The sequence below is a fragment of the Chrysoperla carnea genome, chromosome 4 (genome assembly GCF_905475395.1).
Source record: "Chrysoperla carnea chromosome 4, inChrCarn1.1, whole genome shotgun sequence".
NCBI lineage: Eukaryota > Metazoa > Arthropoda > Insecta > Neuroptera > Chrysopidae > Chrysoperla > Chrysoperla carnea.
This window is the reverse complement of record NC_058340.1, coordinates 61452208-61471399: the sequence shown is the minus strand read 5'-3', so window position 1 is coordinate 61471399 and position 19192 is coordinate 61452208. Positions and strand designations below refer to the sequence as shown.

The following is a 19192-nucleotide window of genomic DNA, read 5'->3' as shown; positions in this document are numbered from 1 at the left end:
CCAATGCTTTGCTGTCTTTGTTATTTTAAAATTCAGTTCAAAAATTTTTATAAAATGGAGAAAATTTCATTTATAAACTCAAACCACTACATTTTTAAATTTCTCAAAACTATTATTATCCTAAGGCTTGAATGTTTAGTTTTTTCGTAGGAAGCAGTTAAAAACGAAATTCTTGATTTTTTACGATCTGTTTACAATAAATATTTGAATGTAAAACGCGAGAAAAATGGTAGACTAGAAATAAATAAGTTGTAATACGTGAAAACTCATAATTTTCATTGAGAGAACCAGATACTATTGAATGAGAAGGATAGTAATTACGAAACCGTTTTATCTAGGAAATTAATATTTTGCGCACTTGCTGTAGTAAATAAGTATCAATCAAACCCAATATTTTGAATCAATAATAATGTTGTAATATTTGTTGCTGCATTTTAAACCAAAAAAGTATGATTCATGACAAGTAACAACATTAGGACCTATTTTCAGGTTTATTATATCGTGATAGTTTTTGAATGAATTTCCTTAAAAATTAATCACAGAGCAATTTATTTAAAATGTACACAATAATATACCGCTCTTTTTTAAAAATCAATGCTTTATGATTTGTTATTATAGAAAATGAAATAGATACATTAAATAGATAAAGATGTGCATAATACAAATATGACTGTGAATGAGGGCATATATTCAAGGAGAAGATGTCAATTGTATGAGCTCATGGAGTTGGAACGTAAGGGGAAATGTTCTCGTACACTCAGAATTGAACGAATAATAAAATGAAACAGCTAGAATAATATTATGAGTGTTTTTATTTTTATACTTAAATCCATATGATTTTACACCCATTTCTCCGTATTTAATTTTCTATCAAATATTTAAAAACTTTCAAATCATGGATTTGAGTTTGCTAGCGTCATATGTTTCTGAATACGATTACAAGACCCACTTGTAAAAAAATTTCTGAAAATTTTCCTCATGTTATTGAGGTTGTTGTCTTGCTATAGAACATAGTGTCAGAAAATTGAAAAAATTGTTTATGCTTTTTGAAGTGAAAACCTCTCTTAGCACGTTGAGCATTTTTTGTGTTAACAAATATCATGGAACTCACATGATCCATACATGCCACATTGAAAACAACGGTTCTCGCCCGATTACTGAAGTTAAACAACATTGAGCACACTTAGTCCTACGATAGATTTTATTATTTATAATAGTTGTTTATACACACGTTAATAATTTCAATTTACAAATTATGAAATTTTACTGATTTATACTATAATTAATTTAAAAATTAAAAGAAAAACACAGTTATTGTCTCTAACTCGATATAAACTTAATTAAAGTTCGGATCATTAACACGGAAAGCATAGGAGAGATTGTATTTTTAACCAGTTTTTTAATTCTAGAAAAAAAAACTGTCAGAAATTTTCAAAAAACTCACTGATCATTGATGTATTTGACCCTTCCCCATTGAACTTTGATTCATGAAGTACATGACTTTTTATTTCTGAGAAAAATGTGACTAATAAGTAAGTATAGCTCTGAAAAGCACGGTTCTTTTAGAAAATACAGGAATAGGGTTGTGATATTTCATAAAAACTTAATGTCAAAATAAACATAGTTAATATTTAGTCAATTCAATATATGTACTATACAAATTTCTTGAAGACAAAACGTGACTTATCTTAAAATCCTTAAGAAGAAATTCGCTTAGTTTACGTAACTTTTGCGTTACGGTTTTTTTGATATTGTACTGGTAGTCAAAAAAAAAGAAATTATGTATAATAAAAATACCCATCGGTCGTGGTAACAGAGATAGCACTATAGATAGTACATGTTTTGAATGTTTTGTTTGGATGACGATGAAAACAAGTAAATAAATACGCGAAACACATCGACGCAGTAGCTATTGAGCAGATCATAACACTACCATACAAATACACACACCATAGAACAGAGTGAGATAAATATAAAATACGCGACGTATTTTCATAGAAATACGTACGATAAAACTCACTCCTACTGTTATTATTTTCAGTGAGTTTGTGTATATGAACTAGTGTCGTTCGAGTTCTCTCTGTTGAGTTGATTGCTTCCGTATTAAGTTTATAAATAAACAAAACTATTCCAATTATATATTATTATTTAACAATATTTATAAATATAAATACCAAAAACAAAATGGATACAGCTCTACGAGAGCAAGTTATGATTAATCAATTTGTATTAGCTGCCGGATGTGCTCGTGAACAAGCTAAACAATTATTACAAGCTGCTCATTGGCAATTTGAGGTAAACACAAACAAAACTTAATTTTTTTTTTAAATATTCATGTTATTATGAAAATGGCTACCAATGAATTAATATACCGGTATCACGATTTAGGTATATTTATACATCATTAATATAGCTCCGGTTTTATTCCATTACCTCCCCTCTTTCATTTCACTCAGATCATCTCACTCATATAATACATTCATCGTTTTTCTTCCTTCTTCCTTTATCTTCCTGTTTTATTTTGTGATAGTATACAAATATTTCGATGAAAACACACATCCAGATTGGTCAAGGGCTAGGCATCATCTAGTCTCAAGGTCAATTTCACATTTTACCGGGCTCAAAATATAAACACTATTATTTTATTACAACAATAAAATAGTCATAACAATTACTTTTGTGTGTTATGGAAATTTTTGTTTTTGTTTACATTTTACATAGAAATTTTTCGAATATTTTATTCATATTATCATAAATATTTTTATTATTTTATTGTAAAAAATGTTTTTTAGAGAGAGTTTTTTTATTCTTTTGGGATTTTTTTTTTTATATCAAATTTTATTTTTTTATTTATAAACTTATTTTATAAATTAAATTAATCGATTTCTAACAACCAACTGAGGTAATTATTTAATTACCCTGCATATGCTTGAGTTGCAAAGTTAGAACTTGTATTTATAGTTATTAAGATTTTTAAATTACATAAAATACATTCATAGGGATAAATAATGTACAGGGTGTAGCATTATTAATATTGCAAAAAATTTAAGACAAGGTTTCTTAAATCAAATAAGAAACAAGTGGAAACAAACAATTGACTGAGTTAATTGTTGAAATACCATGTATAGACAGTTTTGATGACGCAATCGTTTGTTTTTTGACGTCACGTAAATAAAGAAAGATTTCCACTCTTAAATAGACACACACATAACTGATATTCCCATATTAATACATACTACAAAATGTTCACCTAATTAGCGCCCTCTTGGGTAAATAGTGATGTTTACAAGAAAATTTTTCAAACAAAAGTTGTTTATTTTTTTATAAGGAACATTTTATACATTTAAACATTTGTTCTATCTTTAACGCTTTACAAGATGGGTCCTACGGACCCAAGACCCAATTGACCTATGTTGCTCATTTACGAACTCGACCTCACTTTTTATGTCTTAAGCACACTATAAAAATTTCAGCTTGATATCTCTTGTCGTTTTTGTGTAATCGTGATGACAGACGGACAGACGATAGACGACAGACAGACATACGGAAATGCACTAATTAGGTGATTCTATGAACACCTAAACCAAAATTTTTTTCGTAGCATCAATTTTTTTAAGCGTTACAAATTTGGGGCTAAATTTAATATACTTTGTATATTTCATATACATGGTATAAAAAATTAAATATAAACTTTTAAACAAAGCTAGACGTTTTCAAGACGATATACCTAGGTATTTTCTTCCTTTTAAAGCCTTCCTGTATTTAACAACCTATGCTTTCCTTTTTTTTATACCCATAGTAGTTAAAAAAAAATCTTATAGCAATTTTATTATTAACCTGGATAATTTTTTGAATGTTCATATTTTACTGCTGATTAAAATTTTTATAATCCTTTTTGAAATGATTTTATTGATTTTGAAATGTGTCATGATAAACAGGCTTATAAAAACATTATTGACTTTTGTCAATAAGATATTACCTATACAAAATAACCGAGTGGCTGACAAAAACGTTTCATATACCTATATTAATACAGTTAAATCGGTTGAAGGGGCCAAAAATTATAAGCGTTATATGTGATATGAACATGTTTATTATTTTTGAGGGAATTTAAACAATCAACTCAGTCAATTGTTTGCTTTCACTTTTCTAATTTGAAGTTTTTCACAATTTCGGATTTACATGACAAAAAATAACATTTTAAAAGTGTTCGTTTTTAATATAATGGGCTAAATTAAAGTATGTACAAGGTGTCCTAAGGTCAGAGACCCATTTCAAAATGAAATAACTTTCTTCAATGAATTAATGTGAATACTTTTTTCTTTGAAATTAATTGATTAATGTACCACTTTTTAGTGTGTGTACTCCTCTAAGTCAAAAGGCAAAACTTAAACCATTCTAAGTGTTATTACTATAACATTACATGTGATTTATATATAATGTTATAGTTATAACACTTAGAATGGTATAACACGTGCATTTTTTGTGACACAGAGTATACATGCCATTATAAAACACTAATTAAGTGAATTTATTTGTATATACGTGTTGTCCCGCCTTAATTCACACCTATGCAGATTGCAAATTCGATTGCACGCTCGTTTAATTGTACCATATGGTAACTTTTAGTCATAATAATAATGTCACACAGCTATGCGTGTTTCTTTTTATTTTCATTTATTATATAAGTAGGGAAATTTTTATGATTTTGTGGAAAATTAATTATAAACTTTCATTTGAAAAACACTTGTAAAAAAATTGTAATATAGAGAGTGTTTTTTTATTTAAGTTGTAAAGTTTAAGGATACAAGTCGCTGGGGCAATTTTGGATAAAGGGCTTGATTTTTTTTAATATGATGTTGGACTAAGTCTAAATTAATTCTGAAAATTTTAGGGGGGCTTCCCGATTATTTAAATAAACAAATCGAGCAAATTTGAAATGTAATAAATTCCTTAGATTATATATAACGTGTTTAAGAATGGTAACATAATTAAATGCTAACAAATGTAAATAAATATGAATAATCGAAATAATATGTAAATTGAAATTACGTTGTCTTTTGTAAAAAAAAAGGTAATTTTGAGATTATATTTATGAATTTAAACAACACTATTCATTGAAATTGGCAGTTAATTTTAGCCAACTCAGATTTAAAAAAACGTTTTTACGATTTTTAATTATTGTCAATAATTTTTCAATAAAGTCAATATCATGGCGATAAAATTCTTTTTAATCCCCTAACCAAAAAATAGGGGTGTTGTGACCGCTATGTGTGTATGTCTGTCTGTCTGTGGCATCATAGCACCTAAACGGATAAACCGATTATGATTTATTTTTGTTTCGTTTGAAAAGTAATTTAATGGAGATTGTTCTTGGCTATGTTTCAAGTGCGAGTTTAGTTCCTTACTCGAAACAATTAAAAAATAGGCCATGATCCTCAAAATCGATTTAGTTTGGAGAAAGCTCCAAGATAAAATGTAATTTAGAAGAGAGTGCTCTTAGATATGTTTCAAGTGCAAGTGTAGGGTTCCGTACCCGAAAAATTTGTCGTGTTTTTATTTAAATTTAGTTAATTAAATGCTCGTCCAAAATTTTATTTGTATAAATAAATTATTGTTTGCCATTTGAAATAATATTTTTTTGTCAGGAAACCGGATGTCCGTAAATTATGATGTTAAAGATGTATATGTTGAACTTCCACGACATTACTAACTGTACGGTAAATTGTGTGGTGCAACTTGTAGACGAGACCTATGTGTAGCAGACGGTAGACCACTTGCTGCATCAGTTTTCGCATAGTGTTAAAACAATACTAAAACGTCGGGTCGCGTCGGCTTACAATATTGATGATGATTACCGGTACTAAATATAGGTGTTAGTACATATAATTAAAAAAAATACCAACTTTACACATTTAGAAAATAGTCGCATCAATGAATGTTTTTAGTCGGGAGTCCTCAATGACACCTCCAATTTTGATGATTTTTTTCTCAAAATGATTCTTTTTGTATATTATTTAAAATCAGAAACATTTTTTCAAATTTTACGAATTTTTTACTCGAAAATTGGAGGGTTTAAAGAAAAATATCTAAAAACATTTTTTGTTAATTTTGACCCCAATTACATGATAAAACAAAATAGTTTAAACAATATCCTACCGGGTTACCCACCGGCAACCTACACTTTTACGTTCAGAAGCATGTTTTAAACGGAATCCTGCAAAAATTATCCATGCGAAAATTAATCATGGTCAAGGACGGATTTTTCCGTATCTAAGAAGTCCATTGTCTTGATGTTCCCTTAATAATTACATTCGCACGATTCATCATAATATGGATAACTCTGTACACTATAATTGCAGCTTCGCTTAGAAACATAGCTGTTTATTTATAACTATAACTATAAATATAATGACAATCTGTGTACGATATATTATTTTAGTCTTTGTTTTAAAGTACTGCCCAATAATCTTAAAAAAACATGATTGCCCATAAGTTAAAATCTTGAAAAAACAAAATTTATTGAGTATTATTTTCTACGATAAATAATATTTGTTATTGTCTCTTTACTTACAAATACATTCAAAACGTATTAAATGTTAAATATTTAAAGATTACATGATTTTAGTTCAAGAGGAGGTGGTATAAACCGAAATTGGTCTATAACATTTTTTTCAGTCATTGTATTCGTTTAGCCATAGATTTACCAGCTTCGCACTTTAACGAAAATATTTCGGGTTTTCTTAAAAAAAATATAGGCAATATTATTACATCAATAGTATAACTTTTGTGTAAAAATACATAATATTTAAAAAATTTGAATTTGACGAATATTTTTCAATTTTTTTCACACCTGATTAGATTAGAATTACCAAAATTTTTTATACCATTTACAATTTTGAAAAATCCAAAAATTTAGTAAATTTTTTCTTCGAGCAATTTTCTTGTGAGTGTGTCGAGCAAAGTGACAAAATAATTTTTCTTTCATGTAAATACTTTCTGTTTACATCTTGATACGACCATTATTAACGAAACTACCATCTACCAAAAATCACTTAAAAAAATTTGCAAATGTAAAGTGGGCGGTAAATTTTGTTTTTTAAGCCTTTGACTGCATATTGGAAAATTCTTACAAGCCATATTTAAATTAAACTTTCAAAAGATAAAATACTAAATTTATCTTTAAAAAAAATTGGAAATTTTAACTTGTAGCACAATAAAATCAATGTTTAATAATTTGCTTTCGTTTTTGTATTAATTAAAAAGTTGTGTGCATTTTTGAAATAGTGGTTGGAAATATGATATGTGTTTTATGTCATTTTTATTTTTGATATTCTGATAAAGGGTTTTCCCGCAATTTCAATAGAATGATATACAAAGATAAGAAAATTCGAAGCGGTGTACAGAAATAAATTGGTTCTTGTACTAAGTAAAAACTCTTATCATATTTTCATATTATAAATAATAATTTATTCAGTAATAATTTTGAAGAGGGCTGATAATAATATGATTATTTTACATTTTAATATTTGACAGTATTCGAGTTTTTACTTACACAGACATACAGACACATGTACTAGAGTAGATTGATAAAGCCGTGGTGGCTATGACCTTCGTAGGTCGATCCAACGATTTTCTGATATTAGTGGGTATTCATAAATTACGTCACGCAAAATTTCTAACGCAAACTACTCCCCTATTTTGTCACCATCGTACAAATACGGATTGGTATTTGACTTCTTGTCATATCCAAATCGACGAATATGGTGAATGTGCGCGCATCGTAAAACAGACATGATATTATTACATTAGTATTTATATGTTATGTTATGGTCATTTCTTTGTATATCATATAGCCGCGCGGGTTAAGGCATGAGCATGTATTTTGTCATTTTAGTGATTACTTAGTTCGAATTCAGCAAATTCAATCTAAGGTCACTCGGATCAAGAGTAGCTAAATTAACTTAAATTTTCAAGAGAATTCTCTTGAAACCTGCCAATTTTGGCAATTTTTAACAGTGTAATTTTAATTTACTTCAGTATATTTAGTTAGTTAATCTACTATCGGAAGGGTTATTGTACCAGTTGTCCCTGTCTAAATTCATGCTGTATTATTGTATTATTTGAATATTGCTATTATGAGGAGACATCCTATACAATCGATTCATCCATCTGCATAAAAACTAATTATAATTTTAGTTTTATTTATTTATTTTTTGTTTCACAGAATAATTAATTTTTATCACATCAATTTTTTTTATGTGTTTAGACTAATTGAACTTTAAAAACATGTAAATATGAATAAAAATGTTAATTAGCATCATAATATATTACAATTTAGTAGATCGTACAGCCAATTAAAAATAAATGAATCAATGTTCACTTTAATTTTTGCTTAAGGTAGTTCTATCCCAACAGCCTAGTCAAAAATTATTGACTTATTACCTCCATACTATTCGCATTTCTGTCTCACACGTATTCTAGGCTGAATACACATTTCTTCTCTCTATTAAAAATAATCATAAATCCCAAATAATTTTCTTTCAAACTCAGAATAATGCCTACCCGGAAGGAGAAATTTCGCCGAAGTAGAATATTTATGGAGATTTTTCCATGTTCTAAAATTGAAAATTCGAATATCTCTGAATCATATACATGTAATATATATCAAGGTATACTAAGTTTAGTCCCAAGTTTGCAACGCTTAAAAATATTGATGCTACGAAAAAAATTTTGGTATAGGTGGTCATAAATCACCTACTTAGTTCATTTTCGGTTGTCTGTCTGTCTGTCCGTCTGACAACACGATAACTCAAAAACGAAAAGAGATATCAAGCTGAAATATCAAGCAACATAGGTTAAGGTCTTGGGTCCGTAGGACCTATCTTGTAAACCGTTACAGAAATAAAACATACGTTTGTAATATAAAAATGATTCTTTTAAAAAAATAAACAACTTTTGTTTGAAACATTTTTTCATAAACATCACTGTTTACCCGCGAGAGCGCAAATTGTATAGTATGTATTATATGGGAATATTAGTTATGTATGTGTGACATGTATGTATGTGTAATGTGACAGTGTAATCAACACTGTCTATACATGGTATTTCAACAATTAACTCAGTCAATTGTTTGTTTTCACGTGTTACTATTAGTTTAAAGTATAAAGAAGTTACGTTGTCTTCAAATGAGGTTATTTAAATATTGTGGGGCAATATCTGAAAAGTTGAAACAGCTTAATTTTGGCAAAACTTCATCTCAGAGGTCTTTAAATCGATATGCAACAAAAGTTTTTGCATTTAACTTGCATACTCTAATAATTAAATGACTAATAGAATTGGAGGCGCCTGAAGTAATATTTGAAACGGTTTGTTGCCGGTAGCAGTGGCGGCCACGGAGTATCTCCCAATTAATTATAGTTATTCAATTATTCATACAATATGTATTCGAATGTTTGGATTGGATATAAATATTTTTAAATAAACAAATATTACTAATTTCATTTATTATATTATTTGCAATGTGCAAAATAAATAATATTCCAAGATAATCATGATTCATGTCAATATATAATATTGTTATTATTAGTATTATGTGTTGACGTCATTTTTTATTATTATTATGATTCCAATTTACCATCTCTTTTTCACTAATGGCATGTGTGAACTGTGGAGTGTGATCAGATCAGATCATAATAAACAAGTTTCTTAAAAGTTAAAACATATGTTTTAATAATTTCATTCTAAATTACAAAAGGTGGTGTAATCATGGATAAAAATTTGTAACATCATTCATTTACAATGAAATGTTTTAATTCTTTAGTTAGGGCCAATAATGTTACACGCTTTTATTAACTTTTTATATATTTATGTAACGGAACCTTTGAAATGTAATTTTCATCCGCTTCAAAACGTCGAATTGAATTGAAGCTGCTTCCTACATTTAAGGACCGATGACAATACAATAATTAATAAGTATGTCCTATTATCCTGATCAAGATTTTCAGGATTAACATTTTTTTCATATCTGAAAACACATACGCTGAACTAAAGAGTAGAAAATAAATAATAATTTAAAAAGTTGAAAATAATTTCTTTAAAGTTTCAAAAAAAAAAAAAAGAATAGAGTGATTAAGAAAAAAATCATTTTATCGTAAAAAAGCGTGGGTTGCTTCTTAGAGCATTAATTTTACCAATATCTGTCAGTAAAATATTTAAAACTAGAGTGATACCCACCCACTTCACTGGGCTTAAAATTAATAATTGATAACGATTGCTCTCGCTTATTCCCTTACTATAACACTCGAAATAATGGTAAGGATTGTTTTCCACAGGTAAAATATATGTATGGTTTTCTATTTTTTTAAATGTATAATAGTCGTATTCAAACTATTATTTACTTTTAATCATCGTAACGTAGTAACTCGTCGTAAGCTAGTACTTTGGATTGTTTATTTCTTCGCTTCTTCTTCAGAGTGCGCTCAAAATTCCGGAGTTTTGGTGGATAACATATCGAAAAGCTCTTTTTACATAATAAGGCCGTTATTCTTACTTAAATCTACGCAGGAGCTTTGCCAATATATTTAGTGGTCTTCACTGTATCCATTCTCATTATTTCGCGACAAAACTGATATTTTATTCATGACCCCGTCCAACTATCTAAGCGGCCTTCTTACGTAAGATTCAATCTCGTGTTGTCGAATAATGTAAGAAAAAAATTAGATACCCTATAACTGACAGTTGGGCGTAAATTAAATATTTTTATTCTTTTGCAGATAAGGTTATATTAAATTCCTACTCATAAAATTTTACGTAAGAATGGGTTTTAGAACCCCCCCCCCCCTTCCCTCATATAAGCGCATGTATAGATCCATTCAATTTTTATTCTCAGACTATTCTAGAAATAAAAAATAGACTAAACAATAAATAGAAAATAGCGATTTCAATTTCTTGAACATTTTAAACCTAGAGAACTTAAACTTTTAGCTACTCAAAACTTTAAAACTGAAATTAATCAAATTTTCTTTTTATTTGCAGACTGCCCTAAGCATATTTTTCCAAGAAGCTGCAATACCATCTTGCGGTTCAACCGCACATTTTGGACAAGTGATAACACCATGTAATACACCAGCAACACCACCAAATTTCCCAGACACATTATTAGCATTTTCAAGAATGACAACTGGTTCTTCATCAAATTCATTATCAACAACCCCACAACAGCAACAACAAATGCTTCCAAATACGACCGCACGACAATCGCCTCAAACTACCCAGCGGTAAATGAGTGAAATCATCCAAAACTTCATATGGGAATTAACTAACTAATGTATAGGAATCTTAGTTATTCCATGTTTTTATTTGATTTTCTTTTGTCATAGTTTTGAACATAAATAATTTAAACAATGGGATGTTTTCTTAAGTACAAAATAATAAAGACATTATTTTTAGAGTACATGGAATTTTGTCACAAATTAGTCGAGGTTGTTATTTCGAACCCATTATGTGAGTATGTGATATCGACAAGGAAGCGTTGTCCATTATTAGCGTGTAGTTTTCAAATTGGCAAATAAATTGTGATATTTATGGAGTTCAAGCATCATATGTCGATACTCATACCACGCTTAGAAATTTTTTATTAATAAATAGAAAATTTCCCATTGACGATTTTTGTTGCGAATAATTCAATAATCGCCAACATTTTTTTCTATAAAATAAAAAACCAATGATTATTTTTATTCTGATCCAATTTCCTTCTCTAGTTCGGTGCCAATTGAAGAAAATAATTTTTTTTTGTTTATATTCAGAGTATACGACGTTATTTTTCGAAATTTTATGTTAGTTTTTCTTAATTTACAGAACTGTGTTTTTTTTCATGTATATTTATTGAATAATTTTCTGTAAATAATTTATTTGGATACTTTAAGGTCATTAAAAACGAATATATGGAATTTGGGTACCAAATTCTTTAAGATAGAAGATTTTATTTTGTTAACGACAATTTAAAACAAAGATTCTTCGATTCAGAAATTGAAATTGAAGTTCACATTACAAAATGTTTTAAGAACGGAAAAAATTTTCCTATCAACGTTGAAGTGCTAAAACTCACATTATAGACTGCAGTCATATGGACAACAAAACGCAAATTTTCAACGTTTGTATTGGTAATACAGTAGATCCGCGGTAATCCGGTCCCTGTCCAATCCGGTATCCCTTGTAATCCGACATAACTATAACGGTAATTACAATGCAGATTTATTATAAATACATTAACTCTTCGTGACTGAAAAAAAAAATGATTGAAATCTTGTCACTTTGATTTGTAATTTGTCGGATTACAGGATATTATTTTTCAAAAAGTTCCGTGCTACAAGGGGCTTGTTGCTCTATAGTCCGACAAAATCGATAAATCGACCTCACCTTGCAAAACGTTTGTTGGATTACCGCGAGTCCACTGTACTTTATTTTAAACAGAGAGGCTTACTTGAACGTCAATTTCAACGCATTTAATAGGCCTATTTAATGCTGTGCAATTCCAACAAACGTCCTTTAGAAGAACATACGTTTAAATCGACGTTCGTGCATTAACATCTTAAACATGTACAAATGTAACCGTGTACACATTGAGTATTAAAGATTGTTTCAATTCGTGCTTTTTTATGTATAACTGCTTATCTCTTTAGTGGAACTAATTTCGTTAACGTGACAGAAAGGTATAAATGAAGTTGTTGGTCAAAATAACTTTATTTGAAACGCACTTAAATTAAAAATGGCATTGAATTAAACACTCGTGTCTCTCGGGTGTTTTTACATGCGAACAGATTTCTAGATGAGTTTCCATCAACGGTGAGACCCATATATATTTTAGTGAACAATCTATAAGATAATGAAATCTTAAAGAGTTAAGGAATTCATAAACAGTGCCCAGATTGCATATATGTTTAACCGTAAGACATTATTTGACATGTTTTTAAAGACCCTTTCGTATACTATTTAATAAAATATGTATATATAAAATACTTATACCATTTTTTGTATAGATCTTAAGTTAAACCAACTTTGTAAGTACATATTAAAAGAAATATAGTAATCAGTGGCTAAGCTGCAAATTTCATAGTTTTTCATTTGTTTATCCACTGCCAATTTATTATCTTACAATTTATTAGATATTGTACAATTGATATATTTATTTGCTACCACCTTCATCAGAAAATATAAATTGAACTTTATTTTAAAGAAAACACTTTTTAAAATATTATTTTTGTGTTTGACGGAATTTGTGATTAATTTAACATACTTGTCCGATAAAAGTGAATCTAACTGAAAGCCTCGTACCCTATCCCATCTGCCTGTTCATACTGCGCTCACTTGAGTCTTAATCGACCTAAATACATCCATTGATTGAACTTTTGACATGAAGAATCGATAATTTTAAAATATTGTGAATAGTGCCTAATAAAAAGGGTAATGATTTTGATTTAGGTATTTCATACCAAGTCTTTTTGGTTGACTAGAACAAAATATTTTTGCTCTAGAAATCGCCGACTTCAATCTAATACATTCTTTTAGTGGGTAGTTGGAACAAGTAAATATGATTTAAAAATAAATTTGCTAAAGTGTTAAGCTTCCATATTTGATTAATACACTGTCCGTTTTTTATAATTTTCTTTTTTTTTGTTAAGTAAACATAGAAGACACTAATAATAAGCACTGATACATATTTTTTGTATTCTGTGAATAGACAATTTTTCCTTAGTAGCGCTTTGGACTACTCCTAATACTGAGGCTCAAAACTCGAATATAGGAGGAAAATAATTTTGTAAGGAGAATCATAACAAAAATATGAAGTCATAGAAGAAATGGATGGTTTATACATGCCTACAAAAAAAGAAGAAACTACTTTTCCCAAATGTAAAAGACGCAAATCTTTTGGTAAAAATAGAAAATTATTATCAGTATCGGACATAAAATTAGCCCGAAAGAAGTTTCCTAATTATTCTTCATGCGTTCTGGCGAATAAAGACAGATTATCATTAACGCCTCGAACAGTAACTACTTTTTAAATTATAATATTTAAAGGCTTGTTAAAAATTTCTCCAAATAGTAATTATTTATTAATATTTTAATTCAGCCATGCCACTGATATTTAAATAAAATAAAAAATGTAATATTTATTGTGATTGTTAATTATTTAGTTAATTTTTACAATTAAAAATATTATAAAATAAGGCGCACACAGTTAATAATTGCAAAAATGAAAATTAAATATTTTTCATTAATTTTTTTTTTCGGTGGCTTGTGATAGTTCTTATATTTTGAATGAAAGAAATGGCAAATTATTTGCTCAGTAATATCTAAAAAAAAAATTTATTATTTAAATGTAAAAACCAAAATTAATTAGTAGTAAAACCTAATATACTACTAATGGTTTTATTATAAATTATATATATTTTTTATCGCTGTTGCCAATACAAAAATTAAAAGTTTAAAATAGCGGTGTCGTATTAATTCGTATTTTGTTACCCATTTAGCTCTAATCATGACGGAATTACATATAAGATCAATGAAAATAAGAAAACTCATCACTTATTACAGCTTAAAGCATCCGCAATATGCAATAACCATATACGATACTTACTTTTAAACTTAATTCAATATTTTACAATTAATTTCATATTATAATAATGTCTTCCTAATCTTTAAATTTCTGAGTTTGTATTGTATTCTTAATTGAGAACAAATTTATCCATTTACGAAATTAAAACAGTTGGCAACACTATTTTAATATTATTCGGTTTTCTTTGTTTGGTGAGTTGTCTGTTATTTGAACAGGGTATCACAAACCTTAAATTATTTTCACATAATTTTGTTAGAAGATATGATTTGTCATAACAATTTCTTTTAAGAAATTCTGATAATGTAGGACAGGCATCATATCGATTATTCGACGTCCAAATTTCTGATAGGGTGCGATAGTCAAAAATTATTATATAATGTCTCTTACATATTGGGTCTTACCGATAGAAATTCTCTTCGGTGGGCTACTGACACTATCACGGACCATTGTAATTGTAGATCCGGGCAGATTCCCGTGGATTCAGTCTTAAAGACATACTTTAAGTACAATCACCAAACACTAAATTTATGCCCAAAGAAGTTTTAATTTAAATTTCAAATGAAAATATAGTTATTCAAAGTAATCAATACCTTTAAGTTGGACTTCAATATATGACTTAATTATAGATGATTTTGACTTTTCATAAAAGTTAAAATAATTTCGATGTCATTGTAAAGTGCATATAAGAGATTTATATAAATGAAACGTTTCTTGCAAAATTGCAACGAAACAAAACAAAAAGGATTTAATTATTAAAGTAGAACTTTTTAATTGACAAAAATTATGTTAAAAATGGATTTTATTTTAAATTTGATGTAAATATTTAAAAAAAAATTAAATGTATGCATGATTAATAAGGAAATCTGTATAAATTCTGCCTAATATTAAAAGGTGCTTTTTCACAACCTAATTCTTATAAAATGCAACCTTTTCAGGTTTTCAAAAAAAGAAAAAAACTAAAAAATAATGTCTGTAAAATTGCAAACTGCATGCATACACTTACACTTATCACTTTTGTGACTAAATAAAAAAAAAATGTTTTTTGTTTCATTAATAATTTATAAATGTTTATTTTATTAAATACTGAAGAATAAAATCATTTTGAAAAGCACTATTTTCATTTTTATTTGTTTTACACACTCTTGAGTCTACAGTATTTTTTTAAATAGTATATGCAACAAATATTACGTAAATGATATAACAATTTGTTAAGCAAACACACAATTTAATTTACGTAGTTCGATCTTTTAATTCTGATTTAAAATAACTTATATTTAGCAAAAATATAAAATCGAATCAATTAAATTGTACTATTAGACTCGAAAACAATTTAAAGTTCAAAAAGTTGGCCTCGATAAAACAACTTAAGTATAGTATGTTTGTAGTCATATTTAAGCTATCGGTCTGAAAAAACGCAGCAGAGAATTTTTCAGACACTTGGTAACAATAATAAGGATTAAACAATAAAATATTTTGTCCGATAAATATGTTGTACCGATGTGCTAGTCTACCACCTTGAACTGAACATGCCGTACTAAAATATTTTTTATTTTCAATACATACAAGATTACTTTTGCTGAATTAATCCAGTGTGGCTGCACATGGTAACACTATCAAGTATGCAACAGCATTACTTTTCACAAGACACAAATGCAGCTGCACCGTTGGATTCAGTCAACATCTATGGTCAACACACTTGCCTCGAATCAATAATCAAGTCATCTTTAATTAAGGATAAAGTGAAATTCAAGATGGTCTGCCCTGAATCCAACAAATTTTGTTGGAAATACTATTTTGTATCTGGTTTTATCATACAAAATGTGTCTCCATTAAAGGGAAGGTTGCATTAAGACATTTAATACAGGCTATACGGATACTGATTTCTTATACAAATATAACTAAAAGAAAGATAGTGTTCTTATCCTGACTCATACAGAACTAAGTAGAAAAGGGGTGAGACAGCAGGTGATTTGTATATTAACACAAACACCAAAAGTTGTTACGCAACTCATACAAGCGCAGTAGGATGGAGAATATTTACAATATTGTCTAAAGTTATTCAAAGTTGATATCTCGTAGTGTTCCGGATAAAACGACAAATTTGACTGTGCGCAGTCTGAGCAGAGACTAAATCAGTAAATGAGTCCGGACGACAGTGTGGCTCGAAATAAAAATAAAATTTTGTTAATATTCATAGGAAAGATATTTTATGTGTAACCATCGAATTTATCAACTGTACAATCGAACTACCTAATACCTAGCAGGGTGTGCAAACAAGTAAAGGAGATGATTGAACTTTTATTTTTTAAACGATAAAGAAAAATACCTCTGGTAGAGATAAAAAGATGTTATGAGTTTGTAAGAAGACGTTTTCCTAGATATTTAGGTCGGGGGAATTGATTTAAGCAGCAAGAGATAACCGAATATGCAATTAAAAAGGTAATTAAATCAATATTATATTCTTTCTTTGTATATATTTTATTTGAAAAATGTTATGTAATGCGTTTTTATATCAATTTATATATAGTTTTTCAGTTTAGAAGAAATAAAATATTTAATTTATATTTTTCACATTGGTTTGTAAGTATGTACCATTGTTTTTTGTTTTTTTTTGTTATTTATATTAATTTTTATTATACGTATTATTTCAGTATTCAGTTAATTATACATACTTTTTTTATAATACTGTACAAATTGTGAAATCATATTTCAATAATAACAGCGATTCACAAATTGATTTATACTTTCAAGTAAGGGTATCAAGAACGTATATAATAAGCTACCCTTTCCAGTCTAATTTTACGTCCTTAATATTATACTTTGGCATGCGTTTGAAATTAAAAAAAAAAATAATAATAACGATATTCGAGGCTACTTGAATAAACCTCCTTATATTTATATAGGAATTTACTGCTCCATGCGTCTGGAATGGTCGCCGTGAGCCTGTTTATTGGCTAGTGACGGCCAATGCTTGTCTTCCAAATTTATACCAGAACGCCGGTATACTAGTCGGTTTTTGATTAGGTAATTTAATTTTTTTACTTTATTGTACAATTAACTGACGTTTTTCACTATTATACCCAATCCGTAAATACTTTATTTAGTTTTAGTAGAAGTTTGAGTAATTTTAGGATTATTTATTTTTTTTATATTGTAAAAAGTAATGACCGCAGTAAACAGAAAAATTTGCGTTAAATAAAAAACGAAAGATTGGTTTAGTAATACACAGCGCAACAATATTTAAATCTTGAAGATAAAAAATTTCCTTGGTGGTGTTGATGGAGAATATGTTATTGTCGATCATCAATACGTCATTCATTTGCGGATCGCTGTTAGAATAATAATTTAAAAATAAAATATTATAAAAAAGTTATGAAATTTCATTAAATGGTGAAAATTTCATTATATTCAACAAAATCCAATTGATTATAACGGAATTAAATGAAATTTTCAGCTTTATCCATAGTTATCTCGAGAAGATTAGATACAACAAGTGAAAACAAACAATTGGCTGAGTTAATTGTTGAAATACCATGTATAGACAGTGTTGATGCGCAATCGTTTGTTTTTTTGACGTTACGTAAATAACAAAAGATATTCACTTTTAAATAAACACACACACAACTGATATTCCTATATTAATACATACTATAAAATTTGCACCTAATTAACGCCCTCGTGGGTAAACAGTGATGTTTACAAAAAAATGTTTCAAACAAAAGTTTTTTATTTTTTTTATAAGGAACGTTTTTTACATTTAAACTTTTGTTCTATCTCTAACGGTTTACAAGATGGGTCCTACGGACCCAAGACCCAATTGACCTATGATGCTCATTTACGAACTTGACCTCACTTTTTACGTCCTGAGTACGCTGTAAAGTTCAGCTCGATATCTTTTTTCGTTTTTGAGTTATCGTGTCCACAGACGGACGGACGGACAACCGGAAATGGATTAATTAGGTGATTCTATGAACACCTATACCAAAATTTTTTTCGTAGCATCAATATTTTTAAGCGTTACAAACTTGGGACGAAACTTAATATACTATGTATATTTCATATATACATGGTATAAAAATGATCATTAATATAAAATTCAATATTCAATTTTTTTAGAAAAAAAATATGCAATTTTTAAAATAATGTCAAACCATAGACACAAAAAAATATAACTTGTTGGTATAACTTGTTATCTCGTTACCAAATTTTTTTTATATTGACGTAAAAAATTATCTGTTAGATTAAAAGTTTTTGACTAAAATTGCTTGAAATATGAAAATGTTATTCAGTGTGCATGAAAGTTTTTCTAACAGCGTTTTATTGTAACCATCTTCTTTTTATTTTGTGAATATAAATCTCGAAACGTTTTAATTTTAATATGGCATATAAGTTTAGAATTCACTCCATTTCTGAAAGTATTTCATATCTAATCTTCGAGAGATAAGCATTAAGCCCAGCGTATATAAATCAAAATAAGAACATTGATTTCGATAACTGCTGTTAGAATAAGAAGAAATATTTAAGCTTGTTTTCTTTAGAGAATATCATATAATTTACGATATTCTTTTCTCAAAA

General features: G+C 28.3%; 1 protein-coding gene across 1 annotated transcript; it reads left to right on the top strand.

Annotated features, from left to right (window-relative positions):
• Positions 1-2042: 2042 nt before the first annotated feature.
• Positions 2043-13109, top strand: LOC123297592 (UBA-like domain-containing protein 2). Its single transcript, XM_044879319.1, has 2 exons — positions 2043-2295; positions 11038-13109. Exons 1-2 carry the CDS (start codon positions 2185-2187, stop codon positions 11281-11283), a joined length of 357 nt encoding a protein of 118 aa, XP_044735254.1. The 5' UTR covers positions 2043-2184; the 3' UTR covers positions 11284-13109.
• The last annotated feature ends 6083 nt before the right edge of the window (positions 13110-19192 follow it).